Source organism: Oncorhynchus mykiss, chromosome 16, assembly GCF_057628025.1.
Source record: "Oncorhynchus mykiss isolate SJ-2025 chromosome 16, ASM5762802v1, whole genome shotgun sequence".
Lineage (NCBI taxonomy): Eukaryota > Metazoa > Chordata > Actinopteri > Salmoniformes > Salmonidae > Oncorhynchus > Oncorhynchus mykiss.
In genome coordinates this window covers 28,209,582-28,222,694 of record NC_143037.1, presented here as the reverse complement: position 1 = coordinate 28,222,694, position 13,113 = coordinate 28,209,582, and the positions used below count along the sequence as shown (strand labels likewise).

At 43.0% G+C, this 13,113-nt stretch overlaps 1 protein-coding gene across 2 annotated transcripts in view; it reads left to right on the top strand.

Moving 5' to 3' along the window:
* si:ch211-180a12.2 (uncharacterized) overlaps positions 1-13,113 on the top strand; it is a 70,241-nt gene that overhangs the window by 44,168 nt on the left and 12,960 nt on the right. For both annotated transcript variants that reach the window (XM_036946698.2, XM_036946697.2), the window contains exons 8-11: positions 528-578; positions 867-1,121; positions 11,889-12,230; positions 12,485-12,763. In XM_036946698.2, coding sequence (XP_036802593.2) covers positions 528-578; positions 867-1,121; positions 11,889-12,230; positions 12,485-12,763 — 927 coding nt within the window. The remainder of the gene's footprint in view (positions 1-527; positions 579-866; positions 1,122-11,888; positions 12,231-12,484; positions 12,764-13,113) is intronic.

The following is a 13,113-nucleotide window of genomic DNA, read 5'->3' as shown; positions in this document are numbered from 1 at the left end:
CCTATCACAGCCATTAAACTGTAACTGTTTTAAAGTCACCATTGGCCTCTTGGTGAAATCCCTAAGCGGTTTCCTTACTCTCCGGCAGCTGAGGTAGGAAGGATGCCTGTATCTTTGCAGTGACTGTGTGTATTGATATACCATCCAAAGTGTAATTAATAACTTCACCATGCTCATGTGTCTTTGAATCTGTCTTTGAAATTCACTGTTCGCCTGTGGGACCTTAAAATTATCTGTATGTGTGGGGTACAGAGATGAGGTAGCCATTCAAAAATCATGTTAAACACTATTATTGTCGAGAGTGAGTCCATGCAACTTACTATGTTACGTGTTAAGCACATTTTTACTCCTGAACTTCCTTTTTTTTTCTAAGAAACATAATTCCACTTTGACATTATGGGGTATTGTGTGTAGGTCAGAGACGACAAATCTCAATTTCATCAATTTTAATTTCAGATTGTAACACAACAAAATGTGGAAAAAATACTTTCAAATTACTTGTCCTGTCCTCTCTTACTTTTCTTCAGCTCCCCCCAAGGTCTCAGAGATTCAGCTCACAGAGGCAGGTGATGACTCCAGTAAGATGAACTCAAGTTAATTTTAAATTCAAATTAAAGTACATTGCATATCAGGATTGGAGTCAATTCCATTTCTACTTGACCAATAGTGTTTTTTTTACAGTTTTGACAATATAGCAGACATTTTTATCCAAAACAACTTACCATTCAGTCCGTGCAAAAAATGTTGTGTGTGTATGATCCCTGTGGTAATTGAACACACAACCTTGGCTTTGCCAGTGCTGCACTGTTACTAACTGAACCACACAAGTCTATACGCTTCATGTCTCTTTCCACTCTCTCCTCCAGGTGTGGTCACCCTGACCACCCAGGCCTTGTGCTTCCATCCAGACATCATCACCTTCCGTTGGTTCTGCCAGGGGGGCGAACTGAGCCCCGTGGCTTCTCAGGCCCTATCTGCCCCACGGCCCGACACCCAGGGCTTCTTCTCGGCCATGAGCCAGTGCAAGCTGCCCCGCGCCGAGCTGGAGCATGGCGGCACCAAGGTGTGGGTGAGCGTCCATCACATCGCTCTCAAGCACCCCGTCACCCGCGAGACCCGAGGTGAGAGGAAGGTGGTGTTTGTGAGGGTTAAAGGTGTATTATTTGTTATCTTAAATATAGTTTATGGAAAAGGAGAGACTGCAATCCAAGCTTTGGTTTTATTTACCTAAGCTTTTAGGCTAAGGAAACAAATACATAACTTCATAATTTGGGTCAACTACCCCTTTAAGGGAGGAGGGGCAGGAGTAATGACATATTTTGTGTCTTTTTCCACAGAAGTTTCATAAATGTAACATAAATGGGTGTGAGAAATGACCAATGTTCCCTCTAAACTGCCAACATGCGCACATACAGTAGTCTTAAGATTGTTGCACAGCTCCTTTGGACTGCCACCCAGAAATAGACCTATCAGCCCAAAGATTGTAATTCACTCAACTTTCTGGAGCTGTGGTCACCAACCGGTCGATCTCCAAGGCATCCCTAGTCAATCTGCAAACATTCCTGTAAAAAAAAAACTACGATAAAGCCTTCTGTTCATATTTTCTTTTTTCTCTCTCGGGCTGTTGGTAGTAGGTGCACCCGATTCAGCTGCACTGCAGTGCTGGGTAGGTGAACTGTTGCCATTTTGAACCATATCATTTGTCTGAAGGTACAAACTCTACCTTTCCTGCAGGCCCAGAGAGCAAATCAACTGCACTACATGCCTACCTCTGACCAATCAGATGGTTCAGATGACCTGTCTGCAGTAACGTAGCAGGCACAAAAGAAAGCTACAAAACGTTTACAACCATGACTAGAGAGACTGTCAACGAATACAGCAAAGAGATGCTGTTTTTAATTTGAATTCAACACTTTTATAAGCCATAAAATCGCTTTCTTCCTATTTCCTCTCAGTGCTACAACAAGTACTGCAGCAGTAACATGCTGAAGATTTAACAATATAGAATTATCTTTGAAAGACAGGGTCCTGAAAAAGGAACGTTTCATTTTTAGTTTATATTAATTTGGGGACAGGTCGAAACGTGTCACGTGTAACTGACCACAACGCTCGCGTTACGTGTGCGAGCATTGAAAAATTAATGTACACATACATGTTATTCAATAATTTCATCCAAACTGCTAGCGGCATTTTGATTTAGTCCATTCACACCAGACGCGATCAAGACATGCAGGTTGAAATATCAAAACGAACTCCGAACCAAATATATTAATTAAATCAAATCAAATGTATTTATATAGCCCTTCGTACATCAGCTGATATCTCAAAGTGCTGTACAGAAACCCAGCCTAAAACCCCAAACAGCAAGCAACGCAGGTGTAGAAGCACGGTGGCTAGGAAAAACTCCCTAGAAAGGCCCAAACCTAGCAAGAAACCTAGAGAGGAACCAGGCTATGTGGGGTGGCCAGTCCTCTTCTGGCTGTGCCGGGTGGAGATTATAACAGAACATGGCCAAGATGTTCAAATGTTCATAAATGACCAGCATGGTCCAATAATAATAAGGCAGAACAGTTGAAACTGGAGCAGCAGCACAGCCAGGTGGACTGGGGACAGCAAGGAGTCATCATGTCAGGTAGTCCTGAGGCATGGTCCTAGGGCAGGATGATCACATCAGTGACTCAACCCACTCAACCCACTCAGGTGACGCACCCCTCCCAGGGACGGTATGAGAGAGCCCCAATAAGCCAGTAACTCAGCCCCTGTAATAGGGTTAGAGGCAGAGAATCCCAGTGGAATGAGGGGAACTGGCCAGGCAGAGACAGCAAGGGCGGTTCGTTGCTCCAGAGCCTTTCCGTTCACCTTCCCACTCCTGGGCCAGACTACACTCAATCATATGACCCACTGAAGAGATGAGTCTTCAGTAAAGACTTAAAGGTTGAGACTGAGTTTGCGTCTCTGACATGGGTAGGCAGACCGTTCCATAAAAATGGAGCTCTATAGGAGAAAGCCCTGCCTCCAGCTGTTTGCTTAGAAATTCTAGGGACAATTAGGAGGCCTGCGTCTTGTGACCGTAGCGTACGTGTAGGTATGTACGGCAGGACCAAATCAGAGAGATAGGTAGGAGCAAGCCCATGTAATGCTTTGTAGGTTAGCAGTAAAACCTTGAAATCAGCCCTTGCTTTGACAGGAAGCCAGTGTAGGGAGGCTAGAACTGGAGTAATATGATTCAATTTTTTGGTTCTAGTCAGGATTCTAGCAGCCGTATTTAGCACTGAAGTTTATTTAGTGCTTTATCCGGGTAGCCGGAAAGTAGAGCATTGCAGTAGTCTAACCTAGAAGTGACAAAAGCATGGATTAATTTTTCTGCATCATTTTTGGACAGAAAGTTTCTGATTTTTGCAATGTTACGTAGATGGAAAAAATCTGTCCTTGAAATGGTCTTGATGTGTTCTTCAAAAGAGAGATCAGGGTCCAGAGTAACGCTGAGGTCCTTCACAGTTTTATTTGAGACCACTGTACAACCATTAAGATTAATTGTCAGATTCAACAGAAGATCTCTTTGTTTCTTGGGACCTAGAACAAGCATCTCTGTTTTGTCCGAGTTTAAAAATAGAAAGTTTGCAGCCATCCACTTCCTTATGTCTGAAACACATGCTTCTAGCGAGGGCAATTTTGGGGCTTCACCATGTTTCATTGAAATGTACAGCTGTGTGTCATGCGCATAGCAGTGAAAGTTAACATTATGTTTTCGAATGACATCCCCAAGAGGTAAAATATATAGTGAAAACAATAGTGGTCCTAAAACGGAACCTTGAGGAACACCGAAATTTACAGTTGATTTGTCAGAGGACAAACCATTCACAGAGACAAACTGATATCTTTCCGACAAATAAGATCTAAACCAGGCCAGAACTTGTCCGTGTAGACCAATTAATTTGTCGACAGGTCTAAACGCATGAAACATACATGGCAATTTAGCTAGCAAGCTTGCTGTTGCTAGCTAATTTGTCCTTGGATGGAAACATTGGGTTCTTATTTCACCTGAAATGCACAAGGTCCTCTAGTCTGACAATTAATTCACAGATAAAAGGGTAAAACAAGTTAGTTTCTAGTAATCTGTCCTCCTTCAGTCTTCTTCTTCTTTGGATTTTTTATGGCGGTTGGCAATCAACTTTAAGGTGCATTAACACTACTAACTGGACTGGAGTGTGGACCTCTGTTCATCTGTCTATAACGCACGTGGGTATATGCTCCTATGCTCCAGTTACACGTTTCAAAATTAATATCAACTCAGCAAAAAAAAACTTTCCTTTTTCAGGACCCTGTCTTTCAAAGAGAAATTTGCAAAAATCCAAATAACTTCAAAGATCTATATTGTAAAATCTTCACTGTTTCCCAAGCTTGTTCAATGAACCATAAACAATAAATGAACATGCACCTGTGGAACGGTCGTTAAGACACTAACAGCTTGCAGACTGTAGGCAACTAAGGTCACAGTTATGAAAACTTAGGACAATAAAGAGGCCTTTCTACTGACTCTGAAAAACACCAAAAGAAAGATGCCCAGGGTCCCTGCTCATCTGCGTGAACGTGCCTTAGGCATGCTGCAAGGAGGCATGAGGACTGCAGATGTGGCCAGGGCAATACATTTCAATGCCCGTACTGTGAGACGTCTAAGACAGTGCTACAGGGAGACAGGATGGATAGCTGATTGTCCTCGCAGTGGCAGACACGTGTAACAACACCTGCACAGGATCGGTACATCCGAACATCACACCTCCAGGACAGGTACAGGATGGCAACAACAACTGCCCGAGTTACATCAGGAATGCACAATCCCATCAGTGCTCAGACTGTTTACAATAGGCTGAGAGAGGCCTGACTGAGGGCGTGTAGGCCTGATGTAAGGCAGGTCCTCACCAGACATCACCAGCAACAACGTTGCCTATGGGCACAAACCCATCGTTGCTGGACCAGACTTGACTGGCAAAAAGTGCTCTTCACTGACGAATCGCGGTTTTGTCTCACCAGGGGATGGACTGCAGTACATAATGCAGCTGGTGGCCACACCAGATGTTCACTTTTACTTTTGACACCCCCCATCAGACAATAAACCAAGGTATGAGGTCGAAGGAATAGTCCATAGAGCTCCGAGACAGGATTGTGTCGAGGCACAGATCTGGGGATGGGTACCAAAAAATGTCTGCAGCATTGAAAGTCCCCAAGAACATAGTGGCCTCCATCATTTTTAAATGGAAGAAGTTGGGAGCCACCAAGAATCTTCCTAGAGCTGCACCTTCCTGAGCAATCAGGGGAGAAGGGCCTTGGTCAGTGAGGTGGCCAAGAACCCGATGGTCACTCTTACAGAGATCCTGAGTTCCTCTGTGGAGATGGGAGAACCTTCCAGAAGGACAACCATCTCTGCAGCACCACCAATCAGGCCTTTATGGTAAAGTGGCCAGACGGAAGCCACTGCTCCGTAAAAGGCACGTTGCTAAAAGGCACCTAAAGGACTCTCAGACCATGAGAAACCAGATTCTCTGGCCTGATGAAACCAAGATGGAACTCTTTGGCCTGAAAGCCAAGAGTCACATCTGGAGGAAACCTTGCACCATCCCTACGGTGAAGCATGGTGGTGGCAGCATCATGCTGTTGGGATGTTTTTCAGCGGCAAGGACAGGGAAACTAGTCAGGATTGAGAGAAAGATGAACGGAGCATAGTACAGAGAGATCTACAACCCCCTTACCTGGAAAATCACAGAACAACAGACAGGGACTTTGGACCATCGAAGAGGTGCAAATATGATGAGAACTACATTGATTTGGGGTTCACTTATATTGGGAGTAGTGCCTTTCCTCAGCCAGAGTGTGTTTATATGTGCAAAAGTACTATCTCACAACTTGATGAAACCTTCACTCTTGCGCAGACATTTAGAAATAAAACATGCCAATTTGAAAAATAAGCCACAGGAGTTGTTTGAGTGAGAATAAAGACTACTTTTGAGTAGTAAGACGTATAAAAGCAACAGATACCATTAAGAAGGGCTAGAAGCGTTTTGTATGATGAGCAACTGAGTGGCTAGGACAGGCAAGACTCATACTATTATGGAGGACTTAATTATTCCTGCTGCCGTGGATATGGCTGGGACAATGCTGGGGGAAAAGGCCCCAAAAACTATACAGACAATGTCTTCATCAAACAACTGTTTCACGACTCATCAGTGACATGGCAGGAGATGTTGTGAAACAATTACTTGTATATTTTCTGCACTAAGGAATGATATGGGCAGCGACCATGTGACACTTTTACAACATACCGTGTGCTGGTTTTCAAGAGGCAAAGTATTGACACATTTTTTTAAATTGAGAGACGAGCTTAAAGTTTTCTTTACTGACCATCCTTTTCACTTGTCTGACCGCTTGCATGATGACGAGTTTCTCACATGACTGGCCTATCTGGGTGATGTTTTTTCTCGCCTGAATGTTCTGAATCTAGGATTACAGGGACTCTCCGCAACTACAGTTGAAGCTGGAAGTTTACATACACTTTGGTTGGAGTCACTAAAACTAGTTTTTCAACCACTCCACAAATGTCTTGTTAACAAACTATAGTTTTGGCAAGTCGGTTAGGACATCTACTTTGTGCATGACACAAGTAATTTTTCCAACAATTGTTTACAGACAGATTATTTCACTTATAATTCACTGTATCACAATTCCAGTGGGTCAGAAGTTTACATACACTAAGTTGACTTTGCCTTTAATCAACTTGGACAATTCCAGACAATGATGTCATGGCTTTAGAAGCTTCTGATAGGCTAAATTACATAATTTGAGCCAACTGGAGGTGTACCTGTGGATGCATTTCAAGGCCTACCTTCAAACTCAGTGCCTCTTTGTGGGATCGTGGGAAAATCAAAAGAAATCAGCCAAGACCTCCAAAAAATTGTAGACCTCCACAAGTCTGGTTCATCCTTGGGAGCAATTTCCAAATGCCTGAAGGTACCACGTTCATCTATACAAACAATAGTATGCAAGTATAAACACAATGGGACCACGCAGGCCGTCATACCGCTTAGGAAAGAGACACGTTCTGTCTCATAGAGATGAACATACTTTTGTGCGAAAAGTGCAAATCAATGCCAGAACAACAGCAAAGGACCTTGTGAAGATGCTGGAGGAAACAGGTACAAAAGTATCTATATCCACAGTAAAACGAGTCCTATATCAACATTAATCTAAAAGGCCGCTCAGCAAGGAAGAAGCCACTGCTTCAAAACTACCATAAAAAAGCCAGACTACGGTTTGCAACTGCGCATGGGGACAAAGATCGTACTTTTTGGAGAAATGTCCTCTGGTCTGATGAAACAAATATAGAACTGTTTGGTCATAATGACCATTGTTATGTTTGGAGGAAAAAGGGGGTTACTTGCAAGCCGAAGAACACCATCCCAACCGTGAAGCACGGGGGTGGCAGCATTATGTTGTGTGGGTGCTTTTCTGCAGGAGGGATCTGGTGCACTTCACAAAATAGATGGCATCAAGAGGTAAGGAACATTATGTGGATATATTGAAGCAACATGCCAAGACATCAATCAGGAAGTTAAAACTTGGTCGCAAACGGGTCTTCCATATGGACAATGACCCCAAGCATACTTCCAAAGTTGTGGCAAAATGGCTTAAGGACAACAAAGTCAAGGTATTGGAGTGGCCATCACAAAGCCCTGACCTCAATCCTATAGAACATACCTACAAACCTGACTCAGTTGCAGCTTTGTCAGGAGGAATGGGCCAAAATTCAGCCAACTTATTGTGGGAAGCTTGTGGAAGGCTACCCAAAACATTTGACTCAAGTTAAATAATTTAAAGGCAATACTACCAAATACTAATTGAGTGTATGTAAACTTCTGACCCACTGGGAATGTGGTGAAAGAAAGAAATGCTGAAATAAATCATTCCCTCCTACTATTATTCTGACATTTCACATTCTTAAAATAAAGTGGTGATCCTAACTGACCAAAGACGGGGAATTTTTACTAGGATTAAATGTCAGGAATTGTGAAACTGAGTTTAAATGTATTTGGCTAAGGTGTTTGTAAACGTCCAACTTCAGCTGTATATTCAATGTGCGGGACAAAATTCAATAAAATGCTAATTAATTACTTAAAAATCATACAATGTGATTTTCTGGATTTTTGTTTTAGATTCCGTCTCTCACAGTTGAAGTGTACCTATGATAAAAAATGACAGACCTCTACATGCTTTGTAAGTAGGAAAACCTGCAACATCGGCAGTGTATCAAATACTTGTTCTCCCCACTGTATGTGAGAGTAGATTCTCGCCCCTCACTAGCATGAAAACTAAATACAGGCACAGACTGTGTGTGGAAAATGATTTTAAGACTAAGATTCCCTCCAATACCGCCAAACATTGCAGTTACATGCATCCTTTCAAGCACACCCTTCTCATTAACCTGTGGTGAGTTATTCACAGTTTTCAACAAATAAGGTTTAATATGTAAGATGGTTAAATAAAGAGCAAGATTATTGATTATTATTATATTATTATTTGTGCCCTGGTCCTATAAGAGCTATTTGTCACTTCCCATGAGCCAGGTTGTGACAAACTCACACTCATTCTTACGTTTAATAACTGTGTCGTATAGTGTGTGTGTGTGTGTGTGGCAGGCTTACAATGAAGGCAAAAAAACAACATTTGACGGTGTGCTGATCCTGGTTGAATGTTTGAAGGGGTACGGGACTATAAAATGTTTGGGAACCACTGTTCTACCGTATCAAAAGCTTTGACCAAGTAAATTAAAATTACACCACATTGCTTAGAATCCAGGGCAATGGTGACCTCATTGAGGACATTTTAAGGTTGCAGTGACATGGAGCGGAAACCAGATTGCATACCAGAGAGAATACTATAGACATCAAGAAAGCCAGTCAGTTGATTATTGACAAGCTTTTCAAACACTTTTGATGAACATGGCAAAATAGGCCTATAACAGCTAGGATCAGCCCCTTATAATAAAAGAGGAACCGTGGCTGCCTTCCAAGCAATGGGAACTTCCCCAGAGAAAAGAGACAGGCTTGGCGATAATAGGGGCAGCAGAAAGGGTCTAAACCATCTGACCCAGAAGTTTTTTGGGGGTCAAGTTTAAGGAGCTCCTTTAGCACCTCGGACTCAGTGACTGCCTGCATGGTGAAACTTTGTAGTGTGACAGAGGGAGGATCATCAGGACTAGTCGCATTAGAATGGGTGGGAGATGAGGAAATGTTGGATGGGCAAGGAGGCGTGGCTGAGTCAAATAGGAATGCTGACTTAATGAAGTGGTGATTTAAAAGCTCAGCCATGTGCTTCTTGTCAGTAACAACCACATCATCAACTTTAAGGGATATGTGCAGCTGTGAGGAGGAGGGTTTATTCTCCAGGTCTTTAACCATTTTCCAGAACTTCTTGGGGTTAGGGCCCACAGAGAGAGAACTGCTCCTTAAAGTAACTAACTTTGGCCTTCCGGATAGCCTGAGTGCACTTATTTCTCATTTGCCTGAAAGAGAGCCAGTCAGCCTGAGTATGCGTGTGCCGAGCCTTTCACCAAATGAAATTCTTGAGGTGGAGTAACTCTGCAAGATCACCGTCGAACCAGGGGCTGAACCTGTTTTTCATTCTCATTTTCTTTATGGGGATGTGTTTGTTAACAATATCAGTGAACATATTTTTTTTAAAGGTCCAAGCCTCTTCGAAAGACGGGATCAAGCTGATTCTATACCAATTTAAAGAGGCCAGTTCATGAAGGATGGCTTGCTCATTAAAGTTTTTTAGAAAGCATCTACGACAAATCAGGACATGTTGTTTCACTGAGCAGCCATTATGAACACAGGCTGTAAAATAGTGATCACTAAGGTCATTACAGAAAACACTAGACTAATACCTATCAGGATTATTTGTGAGGATAACATCGAGGAGAAAGTCAAAATTGGGGCTAGTAACAGTAAATGGGCCAGGGTGTAAATGCACATTTCCAGATATCATCAACACTAATACAATCAATGCACAGCAGAGGACAGGGAGAGCTCTGCAGTGCTGATTTATGACATTTGAATGTGCATTAGATGGAAACGATCATATTATACAGCAATTTCATCAGGTAACATGAATGCAAAGCCGGAGAGACATGGTTCGAATAGGATGGGAGGCCAAGAGTCCATGTAACCAATAGAGAGTCAGAGTACCGAGTGTGGGAACAAACAATCTGTCCCACAGTTGGGTAAACAAGAAAGTTCATAGTCAACAAAGCATGCAGGAGTCATGAGGCAAATAGCAAAATATACAAGAAAAAAAATATAACGACTTTGGGCTAGCCATTGTAAGTTCAGAGTCACTCGCCCCAACAGTGCCTGTGTGCTGGAGGTGAGCGAAAGCTCGGGAAAGAGGGGGGAGTGTGGTGGGGGTACCTGTACCAGACGGGGGGAGACAACCAGGGCAGACGGAGAACAGATCGCCAGGTGGAATCCAAGCAGCAGTGCAGCAGGCAACGGGAGTAGGTGTCACACCCACTTGGGAGAAGCTTTTTTCTGGAGGCAGATTTCTTGTAGAAAATTTGTTGAGTAGAGTGTTGGCGGCTATTTTGCTAATGACATCGCTGAAGTCAAGGATCGGTAGGATGGTCAGTTTTACAAGGGTATGTTTGGCAGCATGAGTGAAAGATGCTTTGTTGCGAAATAGGAAGCCAATTCTAGATTTAATTTTGCATTGGAGATTCTTAATGTGAGTCTGGAAGGAGAGTTTACAGTCTAACCAGACACCTAGGTATTTGTAGTTGTCCACATATTCTAAGTCAGAACCGTCCAGAGTAGGGATGCTGGACGGGCAGGCAGGTGCGGGCAAGGATCGGTTGAAGAGCATGCATTTAGTTTTACTTGCATTTAAGAGCCGTTGGAGACCACGGAAGAGTTATATGGCATTGAAGCTCGTCTGGAGGTTAGTTAACAGTGTCCATTGAAGGGCCAGAAGTATACAGAATGGTGTTGTCTGCGTAGAAGTGGATCAGAGAATCACCAGCAGTAAGAGCGACAACATTGATGTATACAAAGAAAAGAGTCGGCCCGAGAATAGAACCCTGTGGCACCCCCATAGAGACTGCCAGAGGTCCGGACAACAGGCCCTCCGATTTGACACACTGAACTCTATCTGAGAAGTAGTTGGTGAACCAGATCATTTGTAGTCAGCAGTAGGGGAGTGATTGCTTCCTGCAAGAGCACAAAACAAATACATTTCTAGACATCTTTGAAAAGCTTTGTCTTAATGGGGTACTGTTGTATTTTGAGGCGGTCTTGAATAAGCTAAGTAGCCAATAGGCAGAGGGTAGCATCATTTGTCTGATTCTCTGTAGTAATGGTATCAGAATAATAATGCATTTTATTTGGTAAAGTGGTTTCTTCCAAAAAAACAACACAACATTTTCAGGCGCCTCCTTGTCTGAAGGATAAGTGGATAAACAGGTTAATGTCAACCCCTGCATGTTTTTTTTTCAAAAGTTTCATTGAATGTCAGCCTAAATTGAACACCACACATTGGCTGCTACTGTAGGCTGAATGATAGAACAGCTATTTCCATGTTAAAATGTTATGGGAAGCATTTATTCCATTGTTTTTGATGGTAGGCCACACTGGTTAGACGTACATTATGATCAAATAGCCACAGTAGCCTACATGGCTGTTAAAACTAATTTAAAGCGGGTACAGCCTCGGTGGTCACAGTAAACGTGCGCTGGAAGTTGCACAGAATGTTCAATTTTGCACTCAACAGACCTGAAATTTGCTCAGTGTATAATTTTTTGAACATTGGTCCACTCATCTTCAATTACATCTTGTTCCTTGCAGGTTTCATAAAGAGGCCCAATGTGTCCGAGATCATCAGCTCTGCCTCCTTCCCTGGTCAACATTTGACATTGGGCTGTGACATGACTGGGTTCTACCCTCCAGGCATCTCAGTCACCTGGCTCCATCTGAGAGAAGGAGAGGTGGATGACCGAGAGGAAGAGGTGATAGAAGGAGGAGAAGTCTGGGGGCCCCTGCTGAGCGGTCCCAGTACCTACCGTGCCAACGCCACTCTGAGGAAGAGGGGAACAAATGAAGAGAAGGAGAGCGCAGGAGGGGTGGTGTGCCGAGTGGAGCACTGTTCGCTGGAGGAGCCCATCGAGAGACGGTGGAGAAATAATATCGGTACCTGTCTCTCTTTAGTCTACATTCATGTAATGTGAACATTGTTAGTATAGACTTCATTTAAATGATGTTTAGCAGTACACCAACTGTTTTAAGACTAACTGGTCGTATGCACTTTCTTATATAAATTATCAAACAGTATATATATATGTATATTTGAAAGTATATGTTATATTCAAGGAATTCTATCTACTATACATTTTCAAAATACTTTGACCTTTAATCCTCCCTCTTTCTCGCTCTCTTTTTCCCAGCTGCTCCCTCCATCCCCTCCTCTCTTACTGTCCATTGGACCAGCGAGGGTGTTGGGGTTTTCAATCTCCTGTTGACGGGAGGCCACCCAAAAGCTAAAGTGCTCTGGGCAGCAGGGTGCACCACCCTCATACCGCTGGTGTCCAACGAGACAGGCGGGAAAGGAGTGGACGGACAGAGAGAGTTTAGGAGCGTGTGCGCTTTGGAGAGATCCACTTGCTGGATCAGTCAGACAGACGGAAATGGTCAGATGGACAGTCGGAAAAACGGACACACACTTAGTGGGTTTATATTAACACTAGTGAAATAGTACCTGTCCATGTTAGAACTGGATTGTGTTCATTAAGCATCAAATGGAAGAAAACGGACTGAAAAGGGAGGGACTACAAGCATTTGTCTAATAAGAAACGCTCATTTAGTTTTCAGTTTCAAAACTATTTGCAATGATTTGCCTTATTGAACATCTCCCTGTTTCGACCTAAGCTAATGCTATTGTGGCTAATTAAGTCAAGGTTATGTGTGCTTATGCAAACTCATTGCGTCTATGATTTAAGTTTAAACATTAGCTGGAAGTGTGCAACATTTCATAAGCAGATTCATTAGTAATACAAATCCTATGCAGTACTTGTAC